The 27,270-nt window shown below is 32.6% G+C and overlaps 1 protein-coding gene across 1 annotated transcript in view; it reads left to right on the top strand.

Moving 5' to 3' along the window:
* LOC124354446 overlaps positions 1 to 10,384 on the top strand; it is a 47,511-nt gene extending 37,127 nt beyond the window's left edge. Inside the window, exon 4 of the mRNA XM_046804899.1 lies at positions 10,269 to 10,384. Within this exon, the coding sequence (XP_046660855.1) occupies positions 10,269 to 10,384 (116 nt within the window). The remainder of the gene's footprint in view (positions 1 to 10,268) is intronic.
* Positions 10,385 to 27,270: the final 16,886 nt, after the last annotated feature.

Here is a 27,270-nt window from a genome sequence, read left to right as displayed (position 1 = left end):
ATCTTAATTAAAACCGACTAAGGGACACCTCGGCTCGTTTCACGTCACAACTCGGCTCATTGTAGTAGATTTATCATTCTAACTAATATGCCATATTAGGTTTCCAAAAACTAGTAATTTAACTTGAAACTCTTGATTCTGACTGTAAAAACCAAATAAGAAAAAAAATTCTAGTCAATCCCAAATATAAACAAGTTTTGTAAATTATTTCTATAAAATTCATTTGTTTTTTAAATCGGAGAAACAGTATTAACCATAAAGAAAACAAATGCTCTTAGATTTTAACTATAGTTACTCATTTGTAAGGCAGAAAAGCTGTAATATATTACTAACATATCTCCTAATATTACAATTTACAGTTAAGTTCGTTTATACATTTCTGTATTACCTAATGGTAATTAACTCTGTCATTTGTTAGTAATTATATTTTCCTTATTTAAAATAGTTGACCTTAAAATTAATTTTTTATTGTTGAAATACTCCAGGATTTTAGTCCGACTGGAATTGATCAATCTAGGAAACCTCTAGTGAAAGTGCCAATTTATCCTTGGAAAGCAATTACGACTGTTCCTTTAAACTCATCAATCAGACGTTTGTTTATTTATCTTCCTACTCTCTACCCTTAGGGGTATTGTACTTTAATTTGCTATAGTATTTGGAACTACTGCACTCAATGAATATCTGAGTTGATATTTTCAACACACTTTCATTATAAAAAAAAACATATACATGGAAATTAGTACTCTTCTTTCGGCTGTTCAATCCAAAGACAGTACTGTAGTTTACATTACAGAAATGCAGAAATTGTAAGACATGTGCAAATGCAAGAGGTTAATGTTTGTAAGGAAATAGTTATTCGGATAAAATTCGAGCTTGTATTTTCTTCCCAGATTATTTTGTTGCATTTTTAATTAAATGCTGAGTTTTTCCTCTATAATATTCAGTTTGTGGCAAAAACTCCGTAGCATATCCTTTAAGATCCGTAAAACCTTTACACGTTTCAACTATTAAAAATTATTTAGAACAGTTTATAATCTTTTGTAATTACTATGTTAGTCTTCTAACGGGATTTTTGTTGGGTTTAACATATATTTGTGTGTAATTATTTTTGAAAGATAGACTCGAACCACACTAGATGATATAACAGGAACTCTCATACGGTCTTTATAGAAATTCGCCTATTCTCTATGAGTCAGTATAAGCAATAGGATTATTTTTGCCGTCAAAAGTTAAATTATTCAAATCAAATCAAAGATCACTTGACAAACATTTGGCGCTAAAATTTGTTGACAAAATTTACGTTAAACCTTTTTGACAGTAATAATAAAACAAGGCAAATGTATTTCTGTATTAACTTAATGAAACGTATGACTATGTGCTTGTTTTAAATACGCATGTTTGTTTCTAATTTTAATGTATGTTTGGAATGGCTGAATAGTTATAAATAGGCAGTTTGTATACGCGTACTTGAATTTATGTCTGATGTATGTACTCGTTATAAAGCTATAAGGTTGGAGGCAGAAATAATATAACTTTTTCTTCCAATGATATTATTCTATTCATTTATTCCTACTACAACGGACATGAGATTTTGTTTAGTAGAAATATTCAAAAAACTTTGATGAGTTATTCTAATGTTCCATAAAAATGGCAGACAGTTTTTACTAGCTACATGGTACCGTTTATGACTTTTTCTGTATTTTTGTCTGTATTTTTGTATTTTAATAAATTTATTTATGGTTGAATCTGGTGTGTGAGTATTGTTCATGTTTTACAGATGTCGATACAGCTGCCATGTTAAAAAACACTTCGAGACAGTTCAGATATACTCCAACGATAAATGTGGAAAATTGTTTCAGCAGCTGTGGGCACCACACATGTGTACCTGGAACAATAGATAAATAGATTCATGTACGAAAAACATGCTTGTTTGTATTTGACAGCTATTAGGAGATAAATTACGGTAATACACAAATTAAATTCTTGTGATTCCTGCTGTAAACAAGAAAAGAAATAACAATTATTGGATGATTATAGAAATAATAGAAAAAAAGAAAGTTTCGTGATTTTTGTGAAAAGAATCAACGTAACCGCTGTTAGTTAAACTTACTAAATGTACATTTATAAATATTTTGTAATCTCAACTAAATACGTAATATTGTGTTTATTTATTTAAACAAAAGTGGTTCCAAATTTCTTGGAACTATATATTTGGTCATAGTTTTTTCTCATATTTCAACAACTGTTTCAGCTAATATTTTAAAATATGTGTCCACCATATGTATTTAAACTAAATACAGATGAAACAGATCAAGTAGACAAAGCTATATGCAGTTGTAATTTAAGATCAACCTAGCATTTAAAATACATATACGAGGAATCTTTAACAGATAAAATAAAAAACTTGTGTTTGTATTAAATTTCCTACAAAGAAATTTGATAAATAATTTATGAAATAAATAAGTTGAGTCTCGTCGGCAGTTAAAAAAAGTTTTAAACATGACTTTGGATTTAAACCAATAGTTTAAAAAATATTTTATGAATTTTGAAAAAAAAAAAAAAACGCCCACTTTTGAGATAATTTGATTCTTTTTATTTTAAATAATATCGAAATGATTATAAATGGTATACACAGTCATCTCATAGCTTAATCGTAAGTGCCTAATTTGAGAAAAAATAAAGTCATTTATTTACAGTCTGTCTACTAATTATGTTTTGCTAATTTAATATGGAATTTAAAGGTTTTTATAATTTGTAAACATAAAATTCTTTGTTTAAGTCCATTTCAACATATAATATACAAAGTTTCGAGTTAAAGTCGAGCCTATTTCATCAAGTAATCAACGAATATATACTTTGATTAAAGTCGAAGAATTTCTAAAGACACTTCAACTAGTGCTAAGCTACCGATATGAACAAGAATGAATTGATTGTGAGGTATTAACATTGAAACAAAACACAGTGATTTGGAACTTTACTACTATTGCCGGTCAATTAATGGAATTATTCCGAGAGCTGGATATTCGTCCAACAGTTGTTTCTCAATAACTTTACCTCACCTTTCCTTCAGTACTGATTAGACGTATAGAGTGTCTGCAGGCAGAGCAGTAGGCCTACATGTATATTCCCGGTATTACCACGTCCCCGCGGGCATGTCTTTGTATAGCGTCTTACTATTAATATCTACCTTATTGTAAATTGGTTCCATTACAACAGATCCCTTTGGATGTTGTGGTTGGGTTTACACAGTAGGATAACGGTTATTGTTCTTTTCCCCTTTGTACCTTCCTTATGCCTAACCTTTTATGGTTATTCATCAACTGTGTTAATGGCTTAATTTACTCAAAATCCAACTAAACTGTTTTGTGGCTGACGAAATTAGTGAATCATGTTTAGTTTCTTGGACTGAAGATTGTACTTAACTGGTTGATTAACATGCACGACTTGCTTGGTTGATTACGTGATTGACATAGACGCGACTTGCTTGGTTGATTACTTGATTGACATAGGCACGACTTGTTTGGTTGATTATGTGATTGAAATAAACACGACCTGCTATGTTGATTACTTGATTGAAATATGCACGACTTGCTTTGTTGATTACTTGATTGAAATAGGCACGACTTGCTTGGTTGATTATGTGATTGAAGTATGCACGACTTGTTTGGTTAATTACGTGATTGAAATAAACACGACTTGCTTGGTTGATTATTTGATTGACATATACACGACTTGCTTAGTTGATTACTTGATTGACATATGCACGACTTTCTTGGTTGATTACTTGATTGAAATAGGCATGACTTACTTTGTTGATTACTTGATTGAAATATGCACAACTTGCTTTATTGATTACTTGATTGAAATAGGCACGACTTGTTTGGTTGATTATATGATTGAAGAATGTACGACTTGCTTGGTTGATTACGTGATTGAAATAAACACGACTTGCTTGGTTGATTATTTGATTGACATATACACGACTTGCTTGGTTGATTATGTGATTGAAGTATGCACGACTTGTTTGGTTGATTACGTGATTGAAATAAACACGACTTGCTTGGTTGATTATTTGATTGACATATACACGACTTGCTTAGTTGATTACTTGATTGACATATACACGACTTTCTTGGTTGATTACTTGATTGAAATAGGCATGACTTACTTTGTTGATTACTTGATTGACATATGCACGACTTGCTTGGTTGATTACGTGATTGAAATAAACACGACTTGCTTGGTTGATTACTTGATTGAAATATGCACAACTTGCTTTATTGATTACTTGATTGAAATAGGCACGACTTGTTTGGTTGATTATATGATTGAAGAATGCACGACTTTCTTGGTTGATTACTTGATTGAAATAGGCACGACTTACTTTGTTGATTACTTGATTGAAATAGGCACAAATTGGAACTAACAAATATAATGAAACAATGAGCGTGATATGAGTACAATACTCTCTGTAAAGTTCGACTGGTCCTTCTTTGAATCGTTATCGTCTGTATAATAACTATTGATCGAGAGCTTAGTGACATGAACTTTGGTACATAGGTTCCTCTTGGTTACAGTAAAAAGTCTGTTGATTTCAGGTTCAAAAGGTCGAAGGACGTCCGTCTGTGTGGCTGTGCGCTAACACTTTCTTTACGTTTTATCCTTCGATACTCCGTTTTATCGGTTTATTCCTATTTTAAAAGGTTTTGAAATAAAATAAGCTTTCTGCCACAATAAAAAAAAATTGGGAAAAAAGTGTCAATTTCTAAAAATAAAACTGACTTTTGAACTCAATAAAGTAGACTTCAAATACTTTCCTGCAGAAAAACACTTAAATGCATAATATTAATAAACTTTTAACACTTTTGTTTAAATCAATGATTCCGAAATGTACATCGTACGAAAAATAAAAGTTTAAAAGTGTTAAAAGTTTATTAATATTATGTTATTATTATAAAACACTTTTCGAGGCTACATCTCTAACTTAAATGCAGCTGTGTTTATGGTCTATAACAGATATATCCTTGTAACCTGGAAAACTCTGGACACATGTTTCGGGATATAATTTTATCCAGTACTACTGATGCTGACCAAACTTGTTTGATTTTATCCAGTACTACTGATGCTGACCAAACTTGTTTGATTTAAAAATTGATACACAAGTCAACCTTAAAAGTTTGTTCTGAATTTGTTCAAAATAAAGCAATGTTGAACTGGGACCGATTTTAAAATGCTTAATAATAAACAATAGCGTTTCAGTAATCACCTAAGAATTATTTCAGTAATTGCCTTGATGAAATACAGTACACGCACATTATAATCGCAAGAAAATCTGTTTTATTAGCCAACTAGGGAACCATTTATCATGGCATAACAGGGTGATAAGGTGGACAGTCGGTGTCCAGGGACACAGGGAAACTTCATTAGCGAAATTGTGGACACACGCGCACACGCACGCGCACGCGCGCGTCTCGAAACTTTCCTAGTAATTGTTTAGACTCCGTTACACTCAGCCAATTATTTCAGTTAGAAATTGTTATAAAGTAATCATGCTACATTATATGGAAATTTCGAACTTATGTTCTAATTGTTAATTTTCCAAAAAAAAAAATTTGTAATACCTAAAGTTACATTTCATTCACTAAGTAATTTTCTTGAAAATGTCGTTTTCTCAAGCAATTTTCTCGCAAACACATGTCATTCGCTTAAGTTATGATTCATATACATAGAAAAGAATGGATGTCATCCTTACCCGTTTTTCTTGATCCTGATTACAAAAATGTCCACAGTGTCTACTTTTTATATCTAAAATGCCCTGTGGAGTGAATTCAGTAGGGTGAAAGATAGTGAAGCAGACGGACACATTTCTATATATTGTACTTATATACAATCTGGAGATTCTCACGAGAATTCTGAATACAGTAGATGGATAAGTCGTGGGAAAGATAGTGAAGCAGATGGACACATTTCTATATATTGTACGTATTTATAATCTGGAGATTCTCACGAGAATTCTGAATTCAGTTTGGGGGGATAATTCGTGGGAAAGATAGTGAAGCAGACGGACACATTTCTATATATTGTACTTATACAGGGTGTACATAAAGTCCTGCACGGGTATAATATTTTCTGAACGATAACAGATAAAGAAACAAGATTTGGAACATCAATACTACACCTAAAAATCTACTTTTTGAAGGAACTATCAGTTTTCTGTAATATCATGGGGACGTCCCGCAAGGAGTCAGAAGGAAATCTTAAATAGGAGCATAGGTCAATATGGACATCATTTTAAAGGGCTTATCTAGCAGAGTTTAATGCCGCAAACCGCACTCAAAAAGATTGATCCAGTACAAAATGGCGGCTGTTCAAAGATTTTACTTGGTTACATTTTATTAGTAGCCATAACCCCAGTAAAGCAAAACTGCAACCAAACGAATACTGCAGCTAACTACTACATTATGCTTGTCAGTTGTACAGAAGTGAATTATGACATTAGTTATCCTCAAGGGTTACAGATTTGGTCCTAATATATTGATAACGGGGAAAACCTGATAACAGTAACAATTAGAAATCTCTTATCTTTGGGTCGCAGTTAGGACTTTCCTATTAGCCAGTCTATTCATAGTAGGCTATTCTAGTTTTCTTGTTTTAGTAGTGCTGTCCATCCATTTTATCAGTGCGCTTTAGTACAAAAGAGTTTGTCGTATTGCTTGTAGTTCTCAACTACACTATGTCGCTTGACGAACGTGAACGTATAACACTTCTTATGATGGTTGGGGAAATAACAGACGATCATACGAGGAAGCATGCCATTTATTTAATGACTACTTTCACGAGAGGCAGCCAATTTCTAGAACAACTGTAGGGAGAACTGTTCAACACTTTATGAAAACAGGAAGTGTTTCCGATCGTCATAGTTCGCTGAGATTTCTAATTGTTACTGTTATCAGGTTTTCCCCGTTATCAATATATTAGGACCAAATTTGTAACCCTTGAGGATAACTAATGTCATAATTCACTTCTGTACAACTGACAAGCATAATGTAGTAGTTAGCTGCAGTATTCGTTTGGTTGCAGTTTTGCTTTACTGGGGTTATGGCTACTAATAAAATGTAACCAAGTAAAATCTTTGAACAGCCGCCATTTTGTACTGGATCAATCTTTTTGAGTGCGGTTTGCGGCATTAAACTCTGCTAGATAAGCCCTTTAAAATGATGTCCATATTGACCTATGCTCCTATTTAAGATTTCCTTCTGACTCCTTGCGGGACGTCCCCATGATATTACAGAAAACTGATAGTTCCTTCAAAAAGTAGATTTTTAGGTGTAGTATTGATGTACCAAATCTTGTTTCTTTATCTGTTATCGTTCAGAAAATATTATACCCGTGCAGGACTTTATGTACACCCTGTATATGATCTGGGGATTCTCACGAGAATCCTGAATACAGTAGGGGGATAAGTCGTGGGAAAGATAGTGAAGCAGACGGACACATTTCTATATATTGTACTTATATTTATGATCTGGGGATTTTCACGAGAATTCTGAATTCAGTAGGGGGATAAGTCGTGGGAAAGATAGTGAAGCAGACGGACACATTTGTGTAGACCATAGGGAAGCTTCAGTAAGCGGATTGCCAGGAAGCAACTCTGTGTAACTCATTCTGGAGTATAACCGAGATAATGAGCTTACGTTTTGCAGAGCTCACCTTGCTGACACTTAATTCTTCTTAAAGGTGGATTTACCTTGCTTGATTTATCACAGAGTTATTTTTGAGCAGGAAAAGCGAAAAGCAGAAAACGGCCTATAATTTATCAAAGCCTAACACTGTTCTTAGAATCCTTACCAAGAGCAACACATATTCCTTCAATCAAACAACTAATAACTAATTACTTTTCAAAATGGTAATACAATTATTTAAACTCAGGGCGTCTAAAAACCAATATTTTTGTAATTGGTTAACACTAACTAAAAATAAAAAAAAATTTAAACTACAGATATGATATTTGAATCTGATATTGTGAACATCTGTAAGTATAATAATAATAAATAAAAATGTAATACCATTTATATTTTTTAATACAGAGTTTTCAACTTTTAATGCAAATTTCATGTAAAAATATAGTTTTACTCATATACAATAATTTATTAACATATGTCCCGATGACCTATGTAATAAAAAACTCAATAAGACCAAATTCTGTTAGAATATCCCAAAGGACTTACTGAATTATTCCTATCTCCTAGTAACCCGCACGTACAAAGTCCGCCGATATTTGAGACACTGTTGCCATATCGCTGCTGACCACCAGATCACTGTCGCCATATCGCTGCTGACCACCAGATCACTGTTGCCACATCGCTGCTGACCACCAGATCACTGTTGCCACATCGCTGCTGACCACCAGATCACCGTTGCCACATCGCTGCTGACCACCAGATCACTGTTGTCATATCGCTGCTGACCACCAGATCACTGTTGCCATATCGCTGCTGACACCAGATCACTGTTGCCACATCGCCCCTGACCACCAGATCACTGTTGCCACATCGCTGCTGACCACCAGATCACTGTTGCAATATCGTGGGTGACCACCAGATGTTTCCACTATGGCGAATCAATGGTGACATACTGTGTGCTTGATTTACGTGCTGTTGGCAAAACAGGTGAATGGAATCAAACAGACGCATTAATTCATGGTAGCAACTGATAATGGGTTTTTATTGAAACAAATTTTGGGTCGAATATATAATTTTCGATACGTAAAACTGGCAACAGTGTTTGGACGAAGGGTGTGGAGGGGGTATTCAGACGTTACGGCTAAACAGGAGTATTTTCGTGCGGACTGCTATAATAACGTTATTGTCGCATCGGAATACCAATATCTTTAAACAGCTGGAAATATTTAACTCATGGCGTTAATCTGTCTTTTTGGCCAAGATATGCTATGACAATAAGATATTTTTTGTCCAACAATACTTAATTTTGAATAATTGTACTACTGTTATTATTTTATTTAAGTTAAAATCAAAGAAAATATATTGCTTTGCTTAACACGAGTATACAGTAGTTATTATTTTGGTTACTAGTTATGCGATATCCGTATTGTAGGCAGTGTAATAAAGTTTATACAAACAAATCAATATCAAAATCAAATTTTCATAAACCCAGGGAAGAAATCAGCTTTAATTTAAGTAAGATTGAGTTTTTTTTGCAGTTTTTGCTACTGATGATTAGTATCAAGATATATGTGTTTTGCTCTTTCATATCACCTTAACAACATTTTGGTGTATACTCTATTTTTGTAATTTCATAAGGCCTATAATTTTTAATTAGTCTCTTCAACATTGCACAAAAGTTTGATTGTGTTGTACAGTGTGTGAAGAAGTTAGTCTAATGGTATTTTGATAATGATATTTTGGTGCGACATAGGTTCATCCTTAGACTGAGTGATGTTGATGTGTCACAATGTAGTCTTGAGGGCAGCTAATAATGACACGGAAATTTGTAAACTACAGTTTTAGTATGATAAGTATTGTTCCCTGCAAATTAATACTATTTCTTTGCAATATTACTTTTACAAGGCACTTCAGACCTCGAATACCTTGAGGGGCTTATCATTCAACCCTCAGTGGACAACATCTAGGTCCGGAGAGCAACTACCAGTGAGCCGATGTTTACTGATTTAAATTTAAATATAGAGCTAGTAAGGTAGAGTTTCACATACAATTTTAATCATATAAGTAAATTCAAATATCATGGATGCAGAAAGACGAACACAAAGACAGACATTTTATTTCGTATTAACATTATTTACTTCTTTGTTTTAAGTTAGTTATCGACGATGAAAGGTTTGAAAGGATTTCGGACATTTGCTATAGTTATATGTTACAAAGAGGTATAACATAAGTTTCGAGGATTGGAATCTACTCTCTTCGTCAGGTGAGGGAGGATTAATACATATGAAAATAAAAGACAGAAAGAAGAAAAGAAGGGAAAGACAGGGTTCAAACAAACCTAAAAGCTGCTTTACTTGATTAACCATTTTCAATACCGATATAGAAGTTGCAGAGGTTGAATTTTAACTCTATAGGTCAACTTGTTTGACACTTATTGTGCGTACAGATAGATATAAATCGTGTTTTGTTAACAACTGATCTAGAGTCTTCGCTATTGGCTCAGCCAGTAATATTTGTCGATTACATTATGTTGCATTTTCACGATTTGAATAGAGGAATTCCACTTATTATTCTGAACGTTTCCAGTTGATATGCCTGAGGGTTGCCAAAGGCCGGGTGGCGACTGGGTGGCTGATCAGGGTGGTTGTGGAGGGTGGCTGATCGGTGTGGGTGGGGGTTCACATTCACAAGGTCGCAACTGATAACGCGTCAGTCGTTCGCGGGACCAGCACAGCGTTTGAAGTGTCGCGCTCTCCCTGACGCAATCCGCGCGTCAATCTCGCTGGCAATCTGAATATTATCATTCAGTAAGTAGATACCATCTAACAGTTACCCTATTGCTTATATATACTTACATTTTGTTTCTCAAAACATCTCTTCATATTTTCGTCTTGACGCACAAATGCAATTGTTTATTTGCTCAGAATAAATTATGTGCAATAGATAATTTTGAGAAATTATTTTTGTGAAGTTTCTAATTAGTTATAACCCATTGAATGGATGACATACTAATAGACGTATTTTAAAGAATGAATGAAGAATGAGAAAAATAACGTACAATTTTAATGATGTGTAGACTGGTTCTCAGCAAGTGTCATTGATTAATAGAATGATGAAAATCAAATAATATAGAGTGCAGTTTTACTTAGAATCCAAACAATGAGTATCTTGATTAAGAATACATGTCTATGGCTAGAATATATTATATAAAGAAAATAAACTCAAATAAAAAATCGGGTTAAAATGTATTTAGCAATCACTGTTATAACGACAGTCCATACGTCTATACCAAGTACATGTGTTAAATTGGAGCAAACGACTTTTAATTCATTAAATTTTTTGTAAGTAACAGCCCACGTATATAACTTTCCTGAAAACAGCAATAAGTTAAAGAAATGTTATCACTCCGCGTAGAATTATAAGGTTTTAAAGTAGGAAGTTTGGAAATTTTGTAGTAAGGATCAGCCCCCCTCCCAAAAAAAGTCTGAAGATAAATTTTTGAATTTTCACAGAATGTTCGAAACGTTTTTAGTTTCAGTGGGATGATTTTTAGTATTAGAAATTGTTATTTTTTTGTAAATGCTTTTAATAAAATTTTACTTAAAGTATTTAATTTTTTATAAATAACAATAAAGAAAAATCCCTGTCAGCTTTCATGTACAGAATGTAAAGTTCATATCCCTCGACGAGTTTTTTTGGCTTAATTGTAATATGCTGATTTATACAACATACTCATTTAAATGTATAATATTTATATAGAATAGTTAACATTATTTTTTATATCTTTAGGTGGCGCATTTTAAATAGCCATAATTAAAAAGCATTTTAAACATTAAATAAATATTCCAAACAACCATACGTTACAGCACTTAGACAAACGACGTGTGAATAATATATTTTACACTATACATAAAAAAATTATTGTACGATATTTCACAAAGCCATTAAAAGACAATAAACTTGCTTTGCATATTTGAATTTAGCTCTAATTTTCAATCCCTCAATTGATTGAAATACAGATAGAAGTTATGTAAGTAAGTATCTGAGTTATTGAAGGAACTTTCATTCTGGATTCTCTTCCTAGGGTGTTGAATTCTAGCTGTCGATACCAAATTCCATCCTCTCTATCACCCACTCTGTGACCTTTACACATCAGAATGCCTTACAACATTGGGTGGGTTAGTGTGGATGACAATTAATGTCTGTAATTAATGACAGCGCTCTACTCCTAACTCTCCTACTGTAGCACCTCTGTTCCTATTGTGTAAGTTTTGAAGGATAACATAAGATGTCTATTAGTAACGAATTGTTACAATGTATTAGTTTTTCATAACAGTTGTTTGAGAGTTTCATTCATGATTTTGTTAGTTATATGCTGGTCGTTAGCGATTCAAGAGGCTGGGAATATTTGTTTGTCTATCTGTCCGCATTATATCTCGAGAAGGAACTGATGTACGTACTTGAAATTTTGCATTAAGCTTCACTTTTTATATAGGCAGCATCGAGATGGATGATGGTGCATGTCACTATATAGGATGCAGCTAAGCGTTAGTGAACATTTTTACATTAGTGTTATGGATAACGATGGTGGCAACTAGAAAATCGCAGAAAAAATAAATTGGTAACTAAAAGTGAGTACACCCGTATGAAATTTTAACATGTGGCAGCTGTAGAGTTAAAATGTTGTATGCAGCCTCTGCGAAGGTTGGTTACATGGAACGTGGTATCGGGTAGTCCAACCTTGTATATCTGAGAATTAATTAAATAAAATGAACACTACTTCATCGAAAATTACGATGACACAGTCAAAATTAAACGGAAGAAAATATTACACTTTACATTCATTATAAATACTGATTTCATATTATTCAAGTAATATTATTAGTCTATTATAATTTTCATAACGAGCTCGTTTTAATTTGTATGAAGATAAAGTATATAAAGTCAATATCGAATTGTTGAAATTAGGAAACCCGCAATCAGTACTGGAACAATATTTCCGAATTAAATTTGCTCTTTTGTAAGCAGCTTAAGTATTTTAGCTTTTCTTTTAGTATCGTAATTTATATCGAAGCCGGCTATACAGTCTTGAAGCTTAATGATCTAATTATAATGTAATTATACGTACGTAGTATTGATTATTCATTGCAAAACTGCGCAGTCGACTTAAACTATACCCTGTCCGTTGAGTCGTGGCCCCTGAAGTGTTATAGAGCCTTACCACGACACATACACACATACTGCCACATGTAGGCTGCAACCCTTACTAGCTCTCCTGGTGTGAGTTCTCAACCGGCACTATGCAAATTTTGTAATATACTGTATATGTATATACAGAGTGTTCAGTAAAAGTGTTCTGTAGTTAGGGTACATGTTAATATATCATGTATTTGTACTCACTTTTTACAAATTTATATACACTGATTTTTCTCGTTCATATTTAACCATAAGAATAATGTAAATATGTTCGGTAACGCTCAGCCAAATACAATGGCGTGACATGCACCATCATCGATGTATGTAGATGTTGCTGTTAAAGAAATGAAGCCTCATTCCAATGCCAAAGTCTATAGATCAGTTCGATCAGGCTTCTCTGAGGCTTAGCCTTTAATTTTATGTTTATCAACTGTTTAAAACGAGCGTTAAAATTTTGTTTAATAGTCAATAGGTTAATTACCTACAATTTTATAAATCATAAACATATCTACTTTCATTAACAATTAGCAATTGTTAAAAATCTGAGATGTCGTACTTTAAGAAAACTAAACATTATTAATAATACGAGTACATGTAGCTTATTAAAAGCCACACAGTAACAATGAAGTGTACAGAATGATGTGAAGTTTATGAAAATCTAAACATTTGACATTAAACCGAAATATCAGAATTTTACTCAATGGGCGCAATACTGCATTGATCCTAATGTATATACAAATTAATATTACAGGGCATGAAATCCGATATGCCAGTCATCAAAACGTGTTTCATACAATAATTAATTCATCAGTCACAAAATATATGTAAGGATTGTCGTTGTACAATTCATAATCCAAAACTATGTTTTCGATTCTTGTGATTCTTGATATTGGTAGATATATAAATTCACTAATTACACTTAAAATAAACATAAGGTTGCGCTATATTCATTTTAGCAGAAAAAACAAGCGATAAAGACAGGAATACTAACTTTGAACGCTCTGTAATATTACTTTGTTTATACATTACAGTCAATGACGCATTAAGCTCATTCAGTACAACTCTAATATTTCGCTAAATATCGTTGTATTTGCATGATGCGGATTGACGCCATCATCTAAACTATAAAAATAATAATGTTCTTACTTTGTATAACCATACATAATTAGCCTAATGACACTTGTATAGATTTGTAATGTTCCAGATTCAGACCTTTAACGAATAAAAAAAATTAAAAGAAATATATATGGCCAGGCAGTAACTGTCCTTAAACATAGCCGCATATTCTTTTGAGTTATTTTGATGCACTACAAAAAATGTCTGAAATATTCTGAAACATTGTCAGCTGATGAATGGTGCACATTGCATAGATGAAACTAAATTAGTAAAAAATGTATAGAAAAAAACTTTTAAGACTGGGGAAAACAATGTTTTAAATTGAAACAATAATAAAAGAATGATCATATTTCGATATAAAATTAGTAAACTATAACAATTTTTATTGTAAAAATTAAAACAGAAGATTAAAACTTTTAGTTCTTACGCGACCGTGTGTAATAACGGTGTCGAAATATTGTTCATTTAATTATATACTTGAAATATTTAAACATTGCTGTAGAGAGCCATATTCAGTCAACAGATATTGAAACTGAAACTGCCAATGATATTTATCCGCCTGTACAGGCGAGGGTGGGGGAGCTATATCGTGATTGGCTGAGATCTAAACAATGAACGATCAGCATGGCCAAGAGTGATAAACACCACTTTAACACTGATACATTCGTAGTTGAAGTTATTTCCTTTCTTTATTATTTATAATGTTTCCTTGGATAGTAGAAAAAGATGTTTTTAAGTAATTTGAATTGTAGATTTGTGCTGAGGTACATCTGCGCCTCCGTTGACTTACCAACAGTGGCGGAATTATACCAATTGCAGTTTCGGTTTTATCTGTGAATATTGAAGTTGAGTTTCCACAGTCAGGTCTGAATACTTTCAACAATAGTACTTCAAGAACTTAATTTATGTGGAATGTTTCGACTGGGTGTGAAGAGGAAAACGTGTGATTAAATTGTTATTCATGTATGTTTTTGTAGTTGATTTTATTGTATTAATTTATTTCAAGGACACCCTGCGTATTGGTTAAATTATTTTCTTGAGATTCGAACTGTTTCAAGAAATAAAAGCTACAACCTATTATGTATGTATTTCTGGATATCTTTGGAATATTAAAACAATTGTCAATGAAAGCCAGAGACAGTATTTAGTTGAATTAGAGCTCATGTAAATTCCCTTTAAGTTAAAGAAGTTGTTATAACACAATCTTTGAGACAGAAAAGTTTGTTCTCTAAAAAAGTTTTGGATATTTTAAATTAATATTATTTAAAAACCTAGCTGTTACCCACGGTTTCGCACGCACTTTTCAAAATTGAAGTCTTTGCACTACTTCATAAAAGCACTTATTATGTAATATGGAGTAGTCCTATGCAATTTTTTAAACGTAAGTAAGCATACATCAGGTAGATATAGGAAGTGATAAGAGTTTAACCTGATTCTTATCTCATGTTTGTATTTCAGGCTCAAATTAATTATATTTTCAACCTAATAGTTGAGTCTGCCTTGTCACCCGGATCAAAAAAATACAAATATACAGGTCTCTGAAATCTACTTAGGTCAAAACGCGTTTACCTCTCTCCTTGTCATTTATTTCTCATATATTCATACATTTCTCCTAAGATATTGTTTTACCATTTAAATTCCCTTACGGTGCTACAGTTTAGTTTGTATTTTCCTCAACAATAATAATAAAAAACGTATTTAGCTTCCGGTTTCCTACTTAGGCCTAACATATTTATAGTGTCATAGTTGAGTTTGCCTTGTTGTCCTGATGAAGAAAATATACTTACTAGCTTAGGTATGAGAAGCCTATTAGGACCTAGGGGAAAATCATACAGATTTCCTATCTGCTTCCGATATGAGTCCTTATTAAGTTCATGCAGCATTCCAAACCATTTATAAGTGTTGTGTTATAGAAGTCTTGTTGTTTTTCAGACAGTCCGTGAAAGATTAGATCATTCAGGCATATCTCTGTTTTTCCATAAGACATTATTAAAAAGTCATATCACAATGGCAAGAAGGCCCTACCAGTTTGGAGCACCTTACGTGAAAGAATTCACAGCAGTGTTAATTACAATTGGTTTTATAACGGGTTTTAAACAATATTTACAATGAATTACATGTTTCAAATTCATCATTAGCTCTAAATCGGATATTATGCAATACAATACTGATCAAGCATTCTATACTTTACATTTTATAAGGTTTAAATGTAAACATATGGTTCAGCCAATTTGTGGAACTTAGCCTAATAGTCACAAGCTCTTTTGAGTCAGTTAAACTTTGATTATGAAACATTAATACTAAAATTTGTAATACTATAATTTCAGGAATTAATAATTAATTAGGAATACTATAATTTCAAATTATTCCAGGTAACTTTTCTAATTTTTCTCTTCTGTAAACCTTCCTTGGATTTCAATGGATTTTTACAAAAAGAAAGTGCCGAATTGGTCCATCTGTTCTCAAGATTAGTACTTGGCAACTTATATTGTGATTCATTGTTATTTATAAAGTTAAAATATTTTCATAGGCAGCGCACAATTATGAAACTTATATTATGTAGATCTATATTAAGATTATATTTTGCAAAGTCATCTTAAAAACACATTATCGTGGGACGTTGTTTCAAGTAATTTGGTCCTTGAAGTACTCCTCATTCCATTAGTTAAGGAGAGCAAGGCGACATTTCCTTGATGGAGTTACACGATTACATTATACTCTCCTCCAAGAAAAGCCTAATTCCGTCGTTATGGCATAACAAGAGATGATTGCCACACTTGAGGGTACAAGGCAACGATCTTATCTGTGTTACCGCGCTAAATTAGAATATACAAAATATTAACAGCAAATAATGTTTTACTGTGTTTACGGTCATTTTGGAAACTAAATTCTTCGTGAATCTTATTGCAAGGCCATAGAGAATTCTCGTAAAATTGCTACACATTTTAAAATATTTTGTTCTCAGTGGGTTTCGCCATTCTTTTCAGTAGCTACCCAGCTGTACTAGTGAGAGGTTCCTCTTGCTCCTTGTTGAAGTGACTTCTTATTTTGGTGGGCTATGGATGTACGTTTAATGGATTAAAATAAATTGATTAGATCTTTTATAGCTAACAAAACCGTAGTGTAATTTAATCCTGGAATAAAATTAATATTTCTGTAGATTATAATTAAAACCTTTATTAGTTATACAATTACATTGGACATTACTTAACATTTACGTAACAAATAATTTACGTAAAAACAGATTGTAATACAACTTTGCTGATGAAACGTCAAAACCAGTAATTAAAGATTTAAAAGATAAATTAAAATAAACTATGTAATAATAATAAAATTAACAACAAGGTAAGAAACAAAAGATAGATTCTGTATTTACAAGATACTTAGCAAGATTTAATTCCAGATTTTATTTTTATTTCACGTATCATAAACCCATCTATATATTCATATAATATAGATATATAAATAAATATATATATATATATATATATATATAATATAAAACTGGCTGCCCATTATAAGAAGTTATACATTTTTGTATTTTTAAATTATTACTCATTAAATTTACCAAATAATAAATATTTTTCAATTTAAGTAAGCTTTCCCATAAAAGACATTTCTTACTGATTGTATTTAAGTCGAATTAAACGTCTTTTATACTATTAACTGACTATACTGTACTTCTCATCATAATAATTTTGTAGCAAAAGTACGATAGTAATTTTGTTTTTTATATCTGCATTACACTACTGATCAAGTACTGCATATTTGATACTTGCGAAAATGTACAGTTTAAGGTCTATTTTTACTCAAACTTTTTATTACAGCTTAAAATAGTAAGTGTTGTTACTTTTTCAGCTTACTTTATTCTTAAGCTATAATCGTAAAGTAATTTTTAATGGTACTTAAATAAATTAAATATGTGAATGTGTTATTACATTATAATGTTTCCTAAGAACAGTTGATTACATTTCAAAATATGTTTAAATTATTTTAATTAATCTTAATTTCAACGTTAATTTAGAAAAAAAAATCTTTAAGGTGTTCGCTCAAGTAATATACTTGTATATCCATAGTTTTCTACAACTATTTTTACAGTTAGAAGTATAATGATGATCAATGTTAGTTTTGAGTATTTTTAAGCGACTTTTTATAGGATTTATGATTTAATTGATTTATTTAGTAACTTTTAATCATTAAAAATATCCTCCTAAATAGTGCAATGAAAAAAACAACTAGTCTTTAGCTGAAAATAAATTAATTCAGTAATTATACAAAGCTAAATGGATCACGTGACCTCTATGCTCTTAGATACCGTATTAGCTTTGAGTTGAGTAAGCCTTTGTGTAGTATGGAACATAACCATATTATCATGGAAGTACATTATTATACCGATAAGAAAACGTAAACTAATATATTTAATTTATTTATAGAACATAACCTACTGGGCAGTATAAAAATGTAAGAACAAGACAGTTTCATTCACGAGTTTTAATCATTATAAAATTCTAATTTCATATTTTAATAGCTATTAATTTTTTTAAAGCTGTACATTGTAGTAAAGGACTGCTTTTGAAATGAAAGAATGTATTCTCAGTGGACAATAAAGCTGAGACACTGGAAGTAAAATTTTTAATTAGGAATCTTGAAGAACACGTTTTACGACTTATGTTAACTCCACGTGCTACAAGTGCTCTACATCTTTTATAAAACTGTATAATAGATATTTTAACCTATACATTAAACACAAATAGCATATAGAGAGTACCACGAACGAGGTTTCTATATATATTTTTAAATAGAATATTCTGTGATTTGACTACACAGTTTAATCCCGTTTCTTAGCTAGCACCTAAGAGTTAGGGCGAACATGTGCACAAAATTCCATCCGTTCTGTACTTTTGGATATTTCTTGATGAATCAGTCAATGGTATTTGGTTATATATATATATATATATATATATATATATATATATATATATATCATAACATATATAGATAACATGCATATCGACGAGAAAAATGCTGAAATGTTTGGATTTTATAGGCCTATTGGTTTTGTAAAAACATTTTTCAATATCGGTGGTCCTTATAACTTACCACAGGGCAACAAATCTGTCAAAATATCCATATAAATATTTCGAATATAAAAATTACTTTAATTGTAATAATAGCTGTTTATATAAAACTTTTTCAGGTTTTGAAATAGATAAATGGCTATTTATCGTGTAATATTTAAAAAAATTTTGCCGAGGCAGTGGCCCTGGATTCCCTTTACTTAGGCGTTATTCCATACTACCAGGCTCCCCACCGGACCCACAAACAATCTAAACCACTACAATATCCTTCACAAGTCTTGAAAACTTCTGAAATGCAACAGCGGTAGAATCGGATACCTAAAATAAGCTAATTAAGTCTTATTTTACTAGGCGAAGCTAAGGCCTAGAAGTCATCTTAAAGACCATCACTCAAAAGGGTGACTACCGAATCGTAGCATTGCTTGATTCAGATATTTTGCTATTACAGCTGTACCCACCAGACTTAACAATCGGATAGATATTTTACTTCTAATCTCTGAAACTAGTAATTTTACTAAATATAATCCTCACCACAGAAACCAATCACATGACGCAACACTAATCTCAGAAGTTAGTTAGTATTACGGGAGGTGCAGGTGAGTTATCGGCACAGAACCCTCGCCAGGATGTCAACATCCTTACCATCCCCGAGTTCATCATGACTTTGGGTCTTGAGTGTGAGGTGTGAGGTAGCACTTGTCATACAGAGACTGGAATAAAAAACACAGTGGAATGTCTGTGTGGCTAATCAATTACTGCTTCAAGCATATTTTGAGTCCTCTAACAAAATTGATAAGTTTATCATGGGGAACTGGAAGTTTTACCTTTCTTTTAAAGACGACCAAGATCACCTAAAATTTCCAAAATGACGATCCTTGTCTCACAAGCAATTATCGTCCAATCTCAATTCTTCCAGTTTTCAGACTAAGTTTTAAAAAAACGTTTCTACGAAAGCTTAAATAAAAGCTTTCTGAAAAAATACGAAATTCTGAATCCCGAGCAATTCGGATTTAGAAAATAAAGATCCACAATTGACGCTGTGCACAATATTTTGGACAACTTTTTCAATGGTTTTTGATAGGCGAGAACATGTGCTCAGCATATTTCTCGATCTGTCCAAAGCCGTTGACCGCGTGCAGCACGAGACACTGTTGAACCAGTTGGATAAATGTGGCATACGAGGTCTCCCGCAGTTATGGATCGGTTCTTACCTTAACGATCGACGAAATTGCGTGGAGATTTCAAACTAAATTAAAATGGCTCACGGTGTTTCTCAGGGTTTAATCCTCGGGCCTCCCTGTTTTTTGTTTTGTCTGCGGATTGGATTCAGCTATCCAGCATGGAAAACTGGTTTAATATGGCGATGACACGACTATTTGTTTAAAAAGCAATACAAGAACTGGAATTATGAAATAAAACACGTGCATTCAGTATTTTACTGAAATTAATCTGAAAACAAATCAGTAAAAAACAATAGTAGTAAATTTTAGTCTTCGTCAGCATGATCGAGTGGTGTGTCGGGCAGTATTTGTGGATGAAGACCTTCTTAAAAAAGATAATTCCACAAAGTTTTCAGGAATGATTCTGGACAAAGGACTGACCTGGAGCGATCAATTGGACAGGGTCTGTGCTAGAGTTACCTAAGGCATCTATGCACTGCGCAATCTAGCAATATTTCGTTCCTCAGAAGTTTTAAAAATGCCCTTCTTTGGCCTAATCCATCCTAATTTTGCATATGGAATAAGACTTTGGGGAGGTTGTGCAAAAACCAAATGGATCGAATCTTTAGACTCTTTAGACAAAAGACTATCAGAATCATTAGAACATTTATTTACAGAGAGTCGAGTAGGGAATCTTTCGGGGAGTTAAGATTACTGACTTTGCCCTGCCTCTATATTTGTTAGAGGTGATCATGTACTGCATATCAAGGTGCACCTTGATTCGTGTTAGGAACAACTTAGTCAGGAGCAACTAGATCAATATGAAACTTGAGGCAGGGACAACTTTCGAACTCATCAACGCAGACTGACATTAGAGCAACATCTACCGCAAGAAGATGGTGTCAGATTATTCGACAGGCTCCCTGAAGAAATACACATTTCCAATAATCAAAATTAATTTAAAACGGATCTAAAACTCCATTTCTACTCTGTCGATGGATTCATGATAAGCCGCTGGGATGTTTGAGAGTGCTGGATCTAAGGTCAATGCGGTTGTGTATTGAATGGTTGTATAAATTGTGAGTATGAAGGTGTGTGAATGTGAAGATGAAACCCTGTAAATTGAATAGAATTATTGAAGACAGCGATATAATGTAAACATTTTTAACACAATGTAATAAAAACATTATTGTTGTTAATATTAGTAGTACTATCAATCTATGCAACCAAAGCCGTTATGCTTGGATTGTCATTTGGAACAGTATTTTCCTCATTGGCCAAGGTTGTGCCAAATTCCATAATCTCGTATGGTTGGCATCGGATTGCAGAGACTATCACAAGCACAGGGAACACATCAGGGGTGTTTACATGCAGGGTGTCTGCTCGTTAGGGACGGTGGTTTTAAAATGTATAACGAATGATAAAGGTATTCTATTCTACGTCACTTAACTTGTCTCAGTTTCATATGAAATGCAACTTCAAAGGAGCTTTATGGTTGTTATCATGAGACCATTACATACATTATTACTTAACTAGTTCCATCATTTTACATCTCGTTTGTATACAGTAGTAGAGCAGATAATGATATACCTTATGATTATTGCTTGTGAAAGCTTAATATGACACTTGGTTGAATATTAAAACTGGGAAATTACTGTCACACCTGAAATTAGTTTATACCTTTGTATTTTAAAGTATATTGTAATTCAAGGATGAATAAATGCATGTAAAGAATTATATGGAAAGATTAATAGAAGTTAAAATATTCATTATATTTAATCTGAGAATAGTAAATCTCTGGGCAAAAGCTATATGAAATTATTGCTCAGGTCAAGACAAACGTTTTCACCATATGAACATGGATCTCTCGTGTTTAATTTCCCGTCGGTCTGTCTCTATGTAAAAAATTAATATCTTTAAAAGTAGTAAACTAAACGTAACCAAATTTGGGTCAAACATTTGCTTTTCCAAGATCAGTCACGCAAGAGCCAAGAAATAAAAAAACACTTTGTGCATAATATCATATGTACAATATTTTGTGGATGGAACACGTAATAACAATAATGATACCTGTTTCACAAATCCAGTAAAAATAGAAATTAAAAACAGCTACGAACATCTTTCTTTACTGTGAACAGACTATCATTAGCATAAAAATCCTTGCATGTAGCTTACACTCATACGTTGTTGGTGGGGTTGACGAATGCTGATGGACAGCTGCGCTAAGAACTCGCACAGTCATCAGAAGACGCTGGAGAGTCGATATCCACAGGCGCTTCCAGGACCAAAGATGATGTCTTGTTCTTGAACAGTACCTCTAAAATCCGTGATAACACCAAGAGAATATTCAGGAACTATTTCAATAAGGTGTTAATTCAGAAAACGAACACCCAACGGTGCATCAATCAACCCCTTTCACACCCTTCTCCACTCGCCATTACCTGTAACTCTTCTAGAGTGACTGCACATTTCACACATGTAGCACAACTTATTGTATTTTATCCGGATGTGCATTGCTTTGGTAAGCATTCATCCAGACTTTGTTAAGTAATCTTAAGACTTAAATATTGCTTATTTATACAGCAAGCAAAGTAAGCAGTAAATTTATTTTTCAGTGCTTATGACTATGATTTCCTTAAACAGGTCACGTATGCCACATACGTGCAACAGGCATCAATAGGTTGCATTCAAAATTTAAAGTCTAAAACATATTTTATTCTTGAGATGCCACGTGAACAGACAGATAGAAAAATTTTACACCGTCTAGAGTAAAACGCTTCAGTGACGGCCAAACAAATCCACCAAAGAACACTCAACTAATTTTTCTCTGTGTAAAAATGAAGTTTAATGCAACATTTAATGCCTGCAGGTCTGTCCGTTTTCGACACGAACAGACAAAAATGAAATTTGCCCAGCCTTTTGAGTGATAGGGGTCGCTGACGCTCAGCCAATAACAGGTATACATGTTTCTAGTGGATAATCTGGAGCTCTAGCCCAGAATATTTCATCACATTACCTCAGGTTAGGGTCAGATGATTATGTGTTAGCCTGAGAAAATGCCATGGTTAAACTGGGATCCGACCCTGGACTATATCTAGACTATACGTTAATAGATACAACCCTACCATAAAAGTTTTTTAATTGTGTATTTCAAGCTTGAAGATATCTGCTCAGTAGCTAAGCTAAACCAGCTTTATTTAACTTTAAGACTGTTGGTACGGACCAAGAAAGCATTTTAACTCTAAACTGAAATGGTTTGAATGTTGTTCTCTTTTGAAATATTAGTTTTTTACAACCAAATTAATGGAAAGAGTATCTCAATTTTGAGATTGCTGAAATAGAAAAATATGAATGTACACTTTCATATGGTTTATCTGTACCTATTGCGAAGGATCAGTGGTTGGCTTATCGGATTTAAAACTTAAGGATAGCCTGTTTAATCTTGTACCTTTGAAACTCCCCGTTGTCTTCATGTCCACATTTACCTAACGTTGTCGGGACTGGTGTGTTGAAAGTTAAACAAGTCATATTTCACAATTTAAAAGTATAAAAAAATGTAATATGAATAGATAAATGATATTTTTTATAATTGATACACTTTTAAATTGAAATTAACCCAATTAGAAACGGAAGAGAACCAATAAAATCTCACAATTTAAACCTTTGGTCGTAATTTACTTACATTGGAACCTTTGATTCTATTATGAAATAATTCATTTAACACTATACATTTGGGCACTGAATGATGAATTGTTAAAATTTCCGATGATCTGTTAATGCTAATTATGTACAATTTATGTTAGTATACAGATTTCCCTATAAGAAACTCTACACTAAATCCATACTTTTGGCGAGTCTAAGACCAATTTCTTTTTGTAACAGAGGGCCAGGTTTCCTAGGCCTGGTAGTTGCCTCTCAGCCATCCGGCTTATTGTGCACCCTCTCCCAGGTTTAAGCTGTATCAAATCCCAGGCCTTTACAAAACCATGAGATCTTCTGAACAATGCTTTCCTGTTCCAACCCCTCTTCCGTATGCATAAGAACACCTAGGGATCTTGAGCTTTTGCTCTGTAATGCCGGACATTCAAATATGACGTGCTTGGCTGTTTCGTCAGCCTCGCCACATTTCCTGCACAGTGTTTCCTGAACTGGAATACCTATTGACCTAAGACCAATGATTCTGTTGTAAAACTAATAACGCGTAAAATGGACATTTTTTAAATCGTACAAGATTAATATGCAAGCTAATTGTTGCAAGGCATTAAACAATATACATTTCTTAAATAATTATTTTTTGGAAACATATTGTTACGCTCAAGAGCTACTTTTATAATTGAGTTTTGGCTTAATTCTAAGGAAGCAATATATTAAAATAACACTATCACCCCATTAAAAATTGCCATTTACAAGCGTATATTGCACCATTTTATAGATTCACGGTAATTAGATAATGATTGAAACAAACGATTTATTTATGTGTTCAGAAGAGAGGATGGATGGCTTTAAAATCAAGAGGCCATAATTGGATGTCGTGAGGTCGATGGCAAGAGGCAGATTTGTAAGAACATGTTTTCAACTAAAATAATCGTCAATTTTTTCAGATTTTAATTTCAAAACAATTAAAACCTAATTAGTTTTATAAGAATTAAATTAGGGAATACAGAGGTTTTAAAGTAGCGATTATTGTTGTATTGATTTGTTTCAAAAATAGAGGAAGTAATTTTATGGCAAAAAAAAAAAACAAACAAAAAAAAAAACAAATACCATCTCAATGCATAATTAAAGGGGTCAAAATTACCATAGTCTTATAATTGTTTTGTATAAGAACTTCTAAACAATCTTAACATTATTAATAACCAAAATCTACTATAACACTTAGAGAATTCGAATCTTCCTAATTCCTTTACTGAAGTACGAAGTTGGTACTAAAAGGTAATCCAAGATGTTTTATTGGCCTTTCCAGGGCGACGCGACGCCAAACTTTTATTTACTACATCCACGTGCTCATATATAATAAGCTAATGGATTTCATGAGTAATAGCTACGGTCCTGTGAAATATAGTTTATCGTTTGGAAGATTCACAGTTTACCCACTTAAAAATATAGTAGAGACTTAAAATTTGCTATGGTATTGCTAGCTTTAAAATATTTATTGGAGGTAGAATTTCGATATTACCGATTTTTAAAGTTGGGAGCTTTTATATGGTTAAAACACCGCTTCATTTGTTATTCTTATAGAAATAAAAATATACATGGTTTTATGTATTTATAAGAACAATAATTATTCAAAATTAGCGAGGACAAGAACATTTATTTTATATTATACTTATGGACCAAAGTTTTGCCCTAAAAATTTAACGAACTTGCAGTAAGATTTGTATCTCTTATAGTGCAAGAAATCGAAAAAATTCAATAAGTTTGAGATTTTTCATTTTAAGGGAGAATTTTTGAGGCTACCAAAATTGTATACATGGCTATGATGTAGGAATACATGGATACAATTTCAAACTGCTAACAATATAAAAAAGTACATGCACATTCACATACTCAAGTAGAATAATAATTTCTTCAGGCATACATTATAAAAAAATCCAAAATTATATTATTTAACTACTGAAAAAGTTTAAAATTTAATGGTGTAAGATTTAATATGAGTCGTAATAAACTCTATAGGTATTGCGATTGCTAAACAAAACAATATTTATAATTCTCTATACTGTTATTCCAGTCATGCCGGAGTAGGCAAGTAAAGGCTATTCTATACGTTCATGCCGTTGACCGATGATAAATGTGACCTGCTTTCACCAGGAGAGGTCTAATAAAGTTAGTTGGTACGTAAAGGCATACACAGAATATGCGTGGCAAACATCCAAAGGTAAGACTGAGGGATCATGCAGCAATAGCAAGCTGAATGCCTTTAGTATAACCATCTATATATATATATATATATATATATATATATATATATATATATATATATATATATATATATATATATATAGATACAAGGTGCTCATAAATTACTCTATTAAACTTCATTTGATTTTTTAGGTCAAAATAACTAAGAACATTCATATAATCTCGTAGTTCTATCTTACTTTACCGTATGTCTGTACGCTGGTGATTTTAGGAAAAAATGTGTAAGTTTGATTTGTATAAATTTATTCAATTAAAGGATATAATTTGTCCTTCATAACACAAACAGACGGATAGATGCTACATTAAACAAGGTAAGACTATACTTTATATAAAATGTCACTTATTTAGACCTGATTTGAGTAATTTATGGACAACCTCTATTGGTTGCATTAATTAGAGGGGTTTAGTATTCAATATACTGGAAAAAAATCTACGGTAGAAAATTGGTTCTATGTCTATTAAGTCATCTAATTTTTAATTTTCAAAGTAATTAATGCCGGCTTTAAAAAGTAATCGCGTAACGTTAACTTCGCTCTTTGATGTTTATACTGTTCGTTAAATACACAGGGCAGGTATATGAAAGTTGCTAATAGAGGTTCCGCATTCCATTAACCTGTACTCTGTTCCTTAAAAAGATTAATTCGCTCATTAACTCAGGACATCACTCTTGGTCTTAAAATCACAGGGGCTGAGTGCTTTGCCAGAGTCTGATGTCGCTGTTATACAACTTTCATTACTTGGAAAAGAAAAGAAAAATACATTTATTGTGGCTCAGACTACATACTTCATTATAAGTAAGAAGAAAACTTATTGATAGTGTTTAAGAAATAATAAAATCTTTGTTTAAATTGTATTATTTATCATGGTTGGTTTGAAAGGAATTTTTAAAAATTGTTCTTGAATTATACACATATATCCTGTGTATATCCTGAGCAGTGACAACGCCTGGGCTGGACTCCAAGCAGCTTTTTGAACCCTTTTTTCCTATTCTTTATTTGTGTACATATTAATACTTCCCCCACCGAACAGTATAGATTCCAATCATTGAAACGTTATGTTATACCATATGTAACATATAACGATGGTAAATTCCGAAATCCTGTTATCCCTCGTCAATAA

Source organism: Homalodisca vitripennis, chromosome 1 (genome assembly GCF_021130785.1).
Source record: "Homalodisca vitripennis isolate AUS2020 chromosome 1, UT_GWSS_2.1, whole genome shotgun sequence".
Taxonomy (NCBI): Eukaryota; Metazoa; Arthropoda; class Insecta; order Hemiptera; family Cicadellidae; genus Homalodisca; species Homalodisca vitripennis.
Note: the sequence above shows the minus strand (reverse complement) of the source record. Positions and strands in the feature narration are given on the sequence as shown.